Source organism: Parasteatoda tepidariorum, chromosome 5 (assembly GCF_982258835.1).
Source record: "Parasteatoda tepidariorum strain Cologne lab strain chromosome 5, Ptep-v5.0, whole genome shotgun sequence".
Lineage (NCBI taxonomy): Eukaryota > Metazoa > Arthropoda > Arachnida > Araneae > Theridiidae > Parasteatoda > Parasteatoda tepidariorum.
The window spans coordinates 28,235,142-28,247,998 of NC_141759.1; the positions used below are offsets into that span (position 1 = coordinate 28,235,142).

A 12,857-nucleotide genomic window follows, 5' to 3' on the forward strand; every position below is an offset into this window, starting at 1 on the left:
AGTTTTGACAATTAATTAAATGTGCATGCCAGATATGGAATGCATTTTTTTCTATGTGCAATTGCTTACAAACAATATTTTTTTTATCACACAATAAAAAGATAACATTATGATACTTTTACTAGCATCTATTCTCTAGATAGAAGTTCTGTTTCTTTTTTATTTCAATTTTTAAGTTATCAGAATCAAGATATTTTCCTCTTCTTCAAAACAAGTTAGAAATAAAACAGTTTTTCTGCCAGTTTTTATTTTTTTCTCCGGTTAAGATTTCCAGTGAGAGTTTTTCTCGTGATAGTAACTCAAAAGAAAAGACAAAATGCTCCTTTTAAATAAAATATAGAGTTCGCAGAATCTCAATAACTAACAATAAGCTATGTAACAAATAAATACATTTTACTTGAATTTATGCTGGACTGCGGACTATACTTTTAGGGAAAATTTCTTCAAATGGTAGCTTTTGAAAATTTGTTTAAAAGTTATTTTTCTTACCACCACATGTGAATGATCTAAGAGTTCATGTAGCATGCCTCTTATTTTCAGTTAATGCGGGATAAGGCTTTTAAATTATAAGCAGATATTCTGAAGTTTTTAAGTTTTATGTGCCCACCACTCTACTAGATATTTTGTAAAAAGCGTAGTAGTTGGCTGATCCAAATCATGCTAAGCTAGATTTATGAAGTATTTGCTAAAAGGGAGAAAATTACATTTAGTTTGAACATACAAACTTTTTATTTTGTCTTCATAAAATGATTTCAAATAGTAATGTAGTGAAATATCATGATATTGAAAAACTTTTTGAACTTTTTAAACTCATACAATGACATCAGTAACTCTTTCAATATCTAACATTTAAAAACGAAATTATCCTAAATATTTCATCCCACTCCTACACTAAAGCTTCTATGTAGCTTAATTTTGGCTTTAAAACCTTTCATTTACTGATAGCAGCCATGCTAACTTACATTCTAACGGAAGTTTTCTCTTGAGTATCTAAATCTATAATAGATTTTATGCTTTTCTACTTAATTTTTAACTTAATCAAATTTACTTAATCAAATTTAATAATTTACATAAATAAATTTTCTGTACTCATATAATTAATGGGTAAAGAATTATAATACGATACAATTCATTGATTGGTTCTTTTGGAAAATAACCTTACTTGTATATCCATTGTTTTCAATCTTTCCAATGATTTATAGCGCTATATACCTATAAGCTTAAAATGTTGCTTTTGGTAATAATAATATTAATAGAAAGAAGAATTTGGTCGATTTAGAAAATGGGAGTCTCAATTTTAATATTTTCTTTACGCATTGAATCAGGTGGCATAGAATTATATAGGGAATAGCGTTGCACAGTGGGACGAACAGCATAGCCCTACCATCTACTGGCGACTACGACTAACAAAACTAATTTGACATAATTGCTCCCTCAGCCACTAATGTAGAGCAGCTAAGCAACTTTAAAATGATTTTTGTCGGCAGTAGAGAATAAAAGGAAAAACTTTTCTTAGAAAAGTAAATTATTATTTCATCTTTTTTCCACTTTGTCCTTGTTAATTAGCGTTAAATATTTAGATAGTGTATTGAACTCTTGACTGTATTCTATGTAATAGTATGGTTAGTTAATTTGAATTATTAACCGCAAACACTTTTACAGGTTATGTTTTTGTCTTTTTCAATGGACCTTGGGACTAAATTGTCAAAACGGGAATGAACGAAATCTTGTGCTGTTTAACACGTTCACGCCGGGAAAAGTGAAAATACTGGTACGGGAAAAGAGAAAATACTGGTAGAAGAACTATTTCAATATTAGATAATATTCGGGAGGAGTTAATCTATTCTCAACAATAACAATCCACTGTAAGGAAATTTATCTCAGCGAAGAAGCAATTCAATAAAAAAATTGCATCCGTTTAAAACAATTGGTAGTTATGGATTTTTATTATTCCCGGAAAAAACTAAAAAATGAAATTTATTTGTTACCAGTTTTTACTTTGGGGCGCCGCCAAGATGAAACAATCTAGCGTGACCCACCGGTGGGTCTCCCCGGAGTGAACGTGTTAAAACGGGAATAATGAAATGAAAAGAAAAAAATAAGAAATGAAATAGATGAAAAAGAAATAATATGTAAATTTCCTACACCCTCAAAAACAAGGCCTTCAGTTCGTCAGAAGCAATCACACAAGTTCCCTGTGAATTTCAATGTATATGACATGTTTCTGAACTAATCTGGTAAATAAATAAGCCTTTTTTCCATAATGTTTTGCATTTTACGTATATTAACACGTTGAATGTCACGCTAATTTTACATGGCTTGCCCGTCTGATCACGGTAAATCACTGCAAACTAAATTTGTAAATATCAGATTTTGCTACTTTTTTATAAGATTTTTCATGACGTATATAAAAGAAGTGTGGTGAATTGTATAAACCTACGAATTGTTTAGAAATAGTGGTGGATAAAGATCTACTAAATTGAATTTATTAAACCTAGAGTCACAATTAATAAACTACCACTTGAAAATATTTATTCGCTGTCCGAAACAAGTTGGAATCTCTGTGTATAAAAATAAAAATACTTTTGTGTGCTCTATGTTGCATTAACTTCTTCAAACCATTTTAGTAATGATAATAATATAAAAAAAATTAAAAATTTACTCGAATTATGTGTTTCTAATAATCTTGGCTTCGTCGGTCACCGGTGACCCCCATGGTGCTACGAGCAAGCTCAGTGCCGGTCACCGGTGACCTCCATGACATTTAACGTGTTAAAGTTTATTTGCGATATCTGTTTCATTAAGTGCCAGGGAACAATACCCAGCATCCCAAAGTATAACATGGTGATGTATCTTGGGATACTGTCCAAGGTTGTAAAAAGTAATTTATTACTTCCTAATAGAATAATATATTTTTAACTTTATGATAGTTAATAAATTCTTTAAATGGTAAGAAATAAGTTATTGCTTACATTTCTATCATAATCTTTACCCAAGTGAAAATAAAACTATTTGTTTACAAACTGTCCCAAGGTGCAACGGCTGCCCCTACTATATAATTCGTTGCTTGTGTCTTTTCGATAATTATCTTACTTGTATGTCCATTATTTTCAATCTCCACATTGTTAATAGGAGTCTCGTAGCCATTAAGCCTCAAGTTCTGACGACCTTTTGCCTTTGAAGTTTTGCTTGTATCTATGTTGATTGGTGATTGGCTTTGGCCATTGCAATCAGGGTATCTAGCACTCCAATTAGAAGGTCCTAGTGAAATAAATGCATAGCCACATAATTATACTAATCATATTTAGTTAATTATTCTTAATAAAATAAGGGATAAGTAATTATTAACCGTTTAATGGGTCATTTATTTCTAGCAAAGGTAAATTAATGTACTTATGGAATTGAAATTGTGGTAAGAATAGTAATTGGCATACCCTCCAACTTATGAGGAATTTGAAAATAATTCTTTCTAGTGGTAGCGAACCAAAGTAGAAATTTTTAAAGCAAATGGATCTCTCATAAAACTTTTATCAGAACTTAAGAATCTAGCCATATGGCCTGCACTTTTATAAGTAATAGTGGACAAGTTACGCTAAAATTAATTTTTTTAAATATTAAGACATTAATTTTGCTACCGTCTGAAAAGAAGATTTCTGAAACTACGGAAATTCCGTAGCAGTTGGAGGGTATGGTAATTGGTATAAGAAAAAAAACTCATTTAGTTTATAAAAATGCCATTTCTTTGGTGGTAAATATATTTAACACGACCATATATTACTCATTGACTTTTATTTTTCTTTATTTATAAAATAAATTTTATAAATGCTACTAACTTAAAAAGGAATTATGCATTTTACAACTTTTATACGTTTTCTTAACCTAACAAATGGTTGCCAATTTTATTCAAACGCACTTCAAGAAAGCTGAAGTTATTAACAAATGGAAACCTAAATTAAAGTGGTAAAAAAGTTCACCATAGACTTAAAAATTGGTGGTAAGTATACTTACCACGGCTTTAGAAAGGGTTAAAGAACTTCTTATGTAGTCAATATTTTTCTATTTAATATATTACTACTAAAATAATTATCCTCTAATCGACCACAACAAACAAGAAATTTTAAGGCAATTAAATTTCTCTTAATAAATGATAAATCAATTAATAGTAAAAAATTAACTATAATTTCAACGCCTCTAATTACATACATTTGAAGCATGAAAGTGAGAATTTTAATAAAATTTTGAACATTTAATATTTTAAAATGTTGTAAACTTAAGAAAATAGAATAGATGTAAGGCAATATTTTTAAACACATAAGTTGATTTATCGATCAAATTAATAACTATTTGCATTGTAAATTTTATAAGTTATTTTTCCGTGTGAAATTATTTGAAAACATTTGAATTTTCATCTTAAACGCAACCCGGCATATGACGAATCTATATGGAGACATGAAAGAATTTGAATTTCGTACTACAAACAAAATACTGATAGCTTCCTTTAAGAAACTGCATTACAATTTTTTTTTTATAAATTTTTAGTTCAGGCTTTAAAAAAATGCTGAAAATGGTTAAAAAAATGCGCAAGGTTTAAAAAAAAGCTCAATAAGCTTTAAAAGGCAAAATCATTACGTCTGTATTCTAAACGTTATAACATAAGCTATAAATAAATTAAAAATTTTATGGTTTAAGCCCTTGTAAGGATTTGTAGTGAGTAATGATGCGACTGGTTGAGCGTACTCTTTAACTGAAAAAAGGTTTCAGGCGGGTTAAAATTTTCATAATTTTTTTACTACTTTCTACCATTTTTTCTTTTTAGTTCTTTAATACGACAATTTTTCATAATGCAGTAGGGGATCATGGTGACTCAGGGTAAGGAGCGCTCGCCTCCCAATGAAATTGTCAGACTATGAATTTCAATGAACAAGGTTCGAGTAAGAGTCAGAGATCAGGAGTTCGAAAAACCATTGGAAAAACCATCATTTAAAAATAGTTTAAAGACAGAATTTGCATAGTATTAATTTTGAGTGAGTAAGTACCCTTATTATGCAACTGTTATTTTGTATATATATAACAAATCAAGATTGGATTTGGAGTTTGTTTCTTTTGATTTTCATGACTGTATGTATTGAATTCGTTACCTCATGTTATGGAGAGGATTGTTTTTCTTTTATGATGTTTAAGTTAAGTTATGATTTTTGTTGCTTAATAAAATTTCTGATTAGTTAAAAGATGACTTTTTCATTATGCTTGCTAAGCATTTTCCACAACGCACTGAACAGAAATGACCCGGGTACGAATCCCAGGAATGGTTGGTTGATACGAATTTTGCCCCCATTTTGTACCGACCACATTGCTGACGTAAAATATCCTTAGAGGTAAACGGATCATGAGTCAAAGTCCCCTTGCCATCAGGTTTACCGAGGGAGGTTTTCGTAGTTTTTCTCTCCATATAACGCAAATGCGTGTTAGTTCCACCTGAAAAGTCCTCTGTGCAGGCAAATTTTCTCCAAAACTTGATCCATGATTTCCCTTGTCTTCTGAATTGGGTTCAAAATTGCAAGGTTACGGATTTGACAATGCTATGCATTCAAAAATTTACAACGGTATACTAACATTTCTTCTGATTGGGAACGTTATAGATGATAATAAAAAAAATTTATGGTTTCTGTTGAAAATTCTTCTTCGGTATTTCACTTTCACGTTCATTTCCAGATTTTTCCCTTCGCTTTTTGTATTAGAGATTAGTGATAAAAAAGGTTTGAATGACTAATTTCCTTGTTTAGATTTCAAAGGCCGAGTTGTCCCGCAGTGGACTGATCGTTAAGACACGGTTCCCAGTAGATCACCGAAGTCAAGCATCACTGGCTGCGGTCAGTGTGCGGGTGGGTGACCACTTGGATCAGTCTGCGCAGGGACCGAGGGTGTGCGGTATTGGTCCTCGTTAAACTGTGCTACCGTAAAGTGCTCGACTTCGAGTGCAGGTCGTCGGGCTACCGAAACGGGGGAGCCATCCCCTCATCAGAGGATCAAAATTGTGATGGCATGTCTTCGGATCATCCTCAGGGATGTTTCCCAGACCGTCGCCAATAGCCCATTGTGCAGCTCTAGTGCGACGTAAATTAACAACAACAACAACAAAGGCCGAGTTTCGAGACCTCGACTTTCGGCCTTTATCCAACGCATATCTCGGGCGGACTCTTGCTTTAAGTATATCTATTTGCATCTTAGACTCAGGTGGGCTTCGGATTAAAATTCTTCGAATTCAGACCTCCAAAAGGGAGAGTGAGAGAGAGAGAGAGAGAACTTATTATCTTGTTGTCTCATCACGCATTTATCTTTAAAAAAAAATAATAGTTCATTTGCATTTTTATGGTTAAATGTTAGATGACATTTTGAAATATACTTTTTATTAGTGTCATTCAAAAAAAGATTTATTTCAAGATAAAATCATTTTCGAGATAAATGAGTAAGATGATGTCTGAGTTTGGCAATAAAAGGTGATTATTATAATTCAGCGGGAAAAAAATATTATTTTCAGAATGAAGATATAAAACCCATGGAAAGATAATGCTTTAGATTGTTTATAAATGTTTGCCTCAAATGTAATGTCAACTCGCATGCTTTGACGATATTTGTGAGAAGTTCTTTTATTTATAAAAACAATTTTTTCTTTCCATTTTCTTTCAGTTTCAATTTTTTCTTTCGAAAAATTAGGAGTGCTAAGATTTAAAAGTTCTAAAGAATACAATAGGTTTAGCACAAAAAGTACCCGAGGATTGTTGTTGTGTGCTACTTGCCAATATTAGCATGCCTGCTTGAAACCAAGCGAATTTTTATGGCAGTGGGTGCTTATTTTCAGTGGCGCCATCTATGGCCATGAACCAATCCAAAAGACAAAGCAAACCCTGGATCAGCTCCCCGGAAGTATGATTATTTATGGGAAGATGGAGGACTTTGAGACTCGACAGATTTAATGTGCATCAGTCAACATTTTACTACACGGGGAGTCTTCGGTCGCCGGGGATCGAACCCACGTCCTCTTGGACATGAGTCCAGTGCATTACCAACCACTCAATACCAGCCCCTCCCAGATATATTGATTTGTTATGAGAAATTGGAGGACTTTGTGGCCCAAACAGATTTAACCTACACCAGTCCTCATTTAAAACACAGGGATTCTTCGCCCTGGTAGATTTGAACTCCCTTTCTCATGAACACGAGTCCAACATCCTACCAACCCAGCTATCCCAGTTCCATCTGGATATTAAACATTTTAACTTAAAATTGTTACTCATAATACTATGAAAAATACACGAAATTAGAAAAATAACTCATTAATCATTTTCTTTATTTACAATGAATTTTTGCACTACTTGCAATCTCTTACACCAATTTTATTACTAACTACTAATCTTTAATCAAGTCCATTCCACACATTCAGTTGTTTCACATTATCAATAGTTTCTAATACTACATGCATGCATTTTTAAACCCTGTTAAGAACATCTAAAATCGATTAAAAATTTTAGTCAGGCACGACATTAACAAGTGGAACCTTAAACCCTACGTTCTTAGGAAAGTGACAGACTTTAGCTCTTTGCTGTTTATAGAATAGTGGGTGTTAAACGTATGTAAGAAATTAGTTTTACATCTCCAATAGTTTGTAACAATTGTTGAATTAGTATTGCCAACCTGGCTACATTGCAACGGAAAGGGTAAAAAGGATGTCATACGGCAAGAGAAACGCATCATGGCAAATTCTGTTTTACTTATGTTAGTAACTTAAACCTTAGTGCATTGATAAATTAAGGTGAATCAAGAATAAACTATTAAGTTTCAAATGCTGAAAGGTTTTTTTAAAATATCAAAATGAAACAAATTGCAGCAGGATTACGTAGTAGGAAAGTAATTATGTCACAATTTAAATAAAAAAGTTTCTCACCATTTGGGAAGTTGGGGTCATAAGACCATGGCTTATCTCTATCAGCTGGACATTCTTGAGCCTTTGTTTTTAAAATATCTAAAATCAAAGTAACAATTATTGGGGTATCTAATAAATATAATGTGTTCGCAAAGTTAAAATGACTACTTACTGTAAAATTAATTCTAATATTGCAACCATCACAAAGAATAATCCGAAGTTGCGAGAAAAAAATGGAAGCTAGTAATTTCTTATTTTATGTTGTACTTTCTTAAACCAGACTTTCATTATTTTGATATCGTCACAGTTTATTATCAAAATTTCAATTTTTACGGATTTTCTGTTAAATTTTAAATTTATATTTCTGTTGCTCGCAAAATTTAAGCTTTTTCTTGCTAATATTAAGGTTTTTGAATCAAATTTAAATGGTTTTATTCACAGTTACGTAAAAGTGAATGAAACATCTACACAAATGTATGATAGTAGTTATTAATTAAGTATATAATAGTAATCAAGTTTTGCAAAACAAATAAGATATTCCTGCCTTCGAATGTTATTCAATTGTCAATTCATTACGAATTGGAAATATAAATCTCTTGTTTAGAATAAAATAGTGCCATTTAAGACGGTTGTCAATTGTCCGTGAGAGTAGTTCCATAGCAACGATAACTGAGTCCCGTAGTAGCACGGTTCCCAGTCGGAAACATCAAGCATCACTTGCTGAGGGTCAGTGTGCGGGTGGTTGAAAACTTTGATCAGCCTAAATAGGGATCGAGGATGTCCGGTATCAGTTCTCGTTAAACTGTTCTACAGTGAAGTGCTCGAATTCGCGCAACGGTTGTCGGGCTACCAAAGTAGGGGAGACATCCCCTTTGCAGAGGAATAAGATTATGATGATGTGTCTTCGGATCCTCCACAGCGATGTTTCCCAGACCGTCGCCATTGTAAGTGCAAGCTAAGGCTCCTATACTATCAGAGCTGCACTATCAAGCAATATTGGAGCAAACGAGTTCGCAAGTTAACGTTATTTTAGTATTCGTTATGTTATTACAGAGACGCCAACTGCTGCGGACACGCCGAAAAAATTTAAAAAACGGTAAATAACTACAAAGTAAATTTTGCAAATAGTTGACAACATTTGCTTGCATTTAAAAATGTAAGGCATGTAATAAGTACTATAAAGTGGTGAATTATATAAGCCAATGCTTTGTTTAGAAATAGTGGTGGATTAAAATCTACTAAATCGAACTTATGAAACCAAGAATTACAATTAATAAACTACCACTTGAAAAAATTTATTCGCTGTGCTTATGTTAGCTCTTTGCTCCAACAATAAATGATAAGTCGGCCTGTCTAATTCAGAGGCTCCAGAGATGCCAACTTGCTCCGGACACCAAATATATATTTTCAAGTGGTAGTTTATCAATTGTGATTCTTGGTTTAATAAATTCAATTTAGTAGGTTTTTATCCACCACTATTTCTAAATAATTCGTTGGCTTATATAATTCACCACTTTATTGTACTTATGTCATGCTATACCTCTTAAAAAGCAAGCAAAAATAGTCAAATATTTGCAAAATTTACATTGTAGTTATTTACCGCTTTTTTAATTATTTCGGCGCGTCCGGAGCAGTTGGCATCTCTGAGGCTCTAGTGCAAGCAGCTCTTGTGCGACGTAAACCAGTCAGGGGTGAAAGCGAGACGGAGAAGAGGAAAGGCTGGTAGTAAAACCATTTCAGTTATAGCTAGTTTTGGGGAGGAGTTTACTTATTCTTTTTTTAAATTTTTCAACAATATCTACTTTATCTTGGAAAAGAAGCAGTTTTATATATATGCCAGAAATATAAAAGAAATCTTGATAGTTACAGATATTTCATTTTTTCGAAAAAAATGCTGGAATGAAATGTTTTACGTACCAGGTTTTTCTCTTTTCCGTCTTGCTATATAAGGGCTTTCACCCATGAAACCAGTAACAGTAAAAGCAACGTTAAATGTACAAAATAAAAAACAAAAAATATTTGGAATACTGAATCAAATTTAAAATGGTTTTTCCACCACTATATATAAATAAACTAAATATTTAAATTAATGTGGGATTATAATTTAATAAAGTAAGTTTGGTAAAACAGAACAAAAATTGCTGCCTTCAAACTTAACTCAATAGTCCTTACATTACGAATTGGAAATATCAATCTCATTTTGAGTAAAATAGAGTCACTTTAGATTAAGACTCTTGTCAATAGCCCGTGAACGTAGTTCTATTGCGAAGATAGACAATAAACTAATATTGGACACATTAAAAAGGATCCAAATAAATAAATAAAAACCAAATAAAATCTTATGCTATTAATTTTAAAGTCATTACTCTATCTTATATTTTATTTTTAATGCTGAACACTCTCAGTGCCACTCGCTGCTTAGAAGCGCTCTCGGATTGTGGTATCTCAATGCGAAGAACACAATCATCAGATTGAAATAAATAAAACTTTGATTAGTAATAAATAAAAACTAAGTAAATTTTCATTAAATACTTAAAACAAATGTGAATGTTTTAGTTTTTTTTAACCATATTTGACAGTGTCAGTCACCAGTGGCTGACGCGGTATAAACGGAAATTTCAGTGTCGATCATCGATAACTGACGTGGCACTCACTCAGCTTATTAACACAAAGAGAAAATATGTATAATAAATAAAACACTTACCCAGAGAGGATATGATACACCAAAATATGGTTATCCAAATCATTAACTGCATGATACCTTTGCTTTCTGTTTAGAAGTTACTCATATGATATTAATTCAAAAATGGCTACTAAAACTTAAAATGTAGTGCAGATAGTTTACATTCTAAAATGAAACAGCCTTCAATTATAATTTCCCTTTATAAGCAGAAACATATAGTATACGTGTCATTGTACTTTTACTTCAGATAGAATATTCTTATAACGCCCTTGAATTTGAATATAGACTTTAAAAGCAGTCAATCAATAAGTTTATCTAGAAAAAATTATAATAAGCTATTTTTTTCGTTATTCATTGTAAATAAGTACGAAATATCTATCGCATTTTGAATCTTAATTTTATCATTACCCACAATCTTTAAAAAAATAAATGAATAAAAATATATTACACTAACATTTTATTCTTGAGAGGGTAAAGATTCGAAAAAAAAGTATTTTTGATAAAATTCTAAACGTTAGTACAATAGTTTACATTTAGGTATTTATAATTATCAATATTTTAATATGCATACGTAAAACGAGTACTTATTACTTAAAATCAGACGTTTAAAGTTGAGCGAAGAAAGCTTTATATCGCTAGTTGTGACCTTTGATTTCTTGTTTATGTAAAAAAGAACTCGACTTAAAATAATTCTCACGAAGAATTATCAAGAAGCTGTTTTTATTTTAACTTTAAATCCTACATAATGTTTAGTTGAATAAGTAAGAAAAATACAGTTCTTTTTGAATTAAACAATGTAATAGATATAAAAAAATATATATTTTTTTTTAATGTTGTTTACTCACAGACTTGATTGCTTTTGCAATTTTAATTAAAATATTAACTGCAAGACTATTAATTGCTATTTCTCAAAACTATTAATTACCACGCCCTGCAGTGATGTCACTGGACGGTGCACTATGCAAAGAAGTATGCACATTGCATGTTGGTAAGCTATGTAATCCATGGTCGTACTTTGTAATCAAAGTGTTACAAAACATTATATTTGGAGATGTTGCAAGCATTATAAATGATATAGAAATAGACTTACAAAGCATATTAAGCGCATTTAAAATTTAATTTTTTTTATATTTTGCTTAATAACCGGCGTGAGAATTTACGACTATCAATGTTTAACTCTGTAGCCTTGAAATTTTGAACACAATCGAGAAGATGGCTGAGCTCCTGTGTTACGTTTATGAGGTTTGTGTATTGACCTAATACAGGTCATTTGAATGTTAGGCAGTGGCAATTAACAAGTTGAGCGCCGCGTCAACCACCGGTCGCTGACACTGAAATTACATTTAGGCTGCGTCTGCCACCGCTTGCTGACACTGACCTTTCACATAGGCAGCAAAAAACAGCTGGCTGACAGCATATAACATGATATATAACTATAAAATTTACACTCTTTTATGGAATTGCTGAAAATTTATTCAAAATTTACTTAATTATTGTGATTCTTGGTTTAATAAATTCAATTTAGTAGATTTTTATCCACCACTATTTTTAAACAATTCGTAGGCTTGTATAATTCACCACTTTTAACAGATATGCATACCTGCCAACTCTTCCGGATTTTCCGGAAGATTTTATTTTCATAATTAAAGTGGTAGCAATACTCAGGTTATTCCAATTAACTTTTTGAATTATAATGATAATTATAAATGAGTTTGATCACCACTTCATATAAATAATTATAATAAATATATAAAAGCATAACAATCCTTGCACAAGCGAATTTCAAAGGGACCATAATATAAATATATTATTGAGTCAGATAGTTTTTCGTTTATTGTTTTACTACCACTCTAAAAATCCATTCTCGGAAAGAGTGACAGTTGGCAGGTATGGATATGTTATGATAAACCATCAAAAAAAGATAGCAAAATCCATCTAATGTTTTCAAATTTAGTTTGTAGTTATTTACCGTGGCCAGAAGGGCAAGTCATGTAAAATTAGCGTGGCGCTCAACGTGTTAAAAGTAGATTGAACCGCAGGGCTGATTGTGCTCCGGATTTCCGGAATTTTCGCTAGCAGTGATCCGGAAGTTTCCGGAGATCGAAGATCCAGACGTTTCAAAAAATCATTCATCACAGAAGTTTCCGGAAATCAAATTTTCAAAGGTGGAACTTAAAAACACAGTTTAATTTATTTGTTTGTAAGGGAGAGCCATAGAGATACTGTATAAGCTTATATTCATGATTAATATTC

General features: G+C 31.9%; 1 protein-coding gene across 1 annotated transcript in view; it reads right to left on the bottom strand.

Annotated features, from left to right (window-relative positions):
• The window catches only part of LOC107448185 (uncharacterized), a 44,567-nt gene extending 33,601 nt beyond the window's left edge, over window positions 1-10,966 (bottom strand). Inside the window, exons 1-3 of the mRNA XM_016063300.5 lie at window positions 10,626-10,966; window positions 7,943-8,020; window positions 3,094-3,261 (exon numbers count right to left, since the gene is read on the bottom strand). Of these exons, the coding sequence (XP_015918786.3) occupies window positions 3,094-3,261; window positions 7,943-8,020; window positions 10,626-10,677 (298 nt within the window). The 5' untranslated portion in view covers window positions 10,678-10,966. The remainder of the gene's footprint in view (window positions 1-3,093; window positions 3,262-7,942; window positions 8,021-10,625) is intronic.
• Window positions 10,967-12,857: the final 1,891 nt, after the last annotated feature.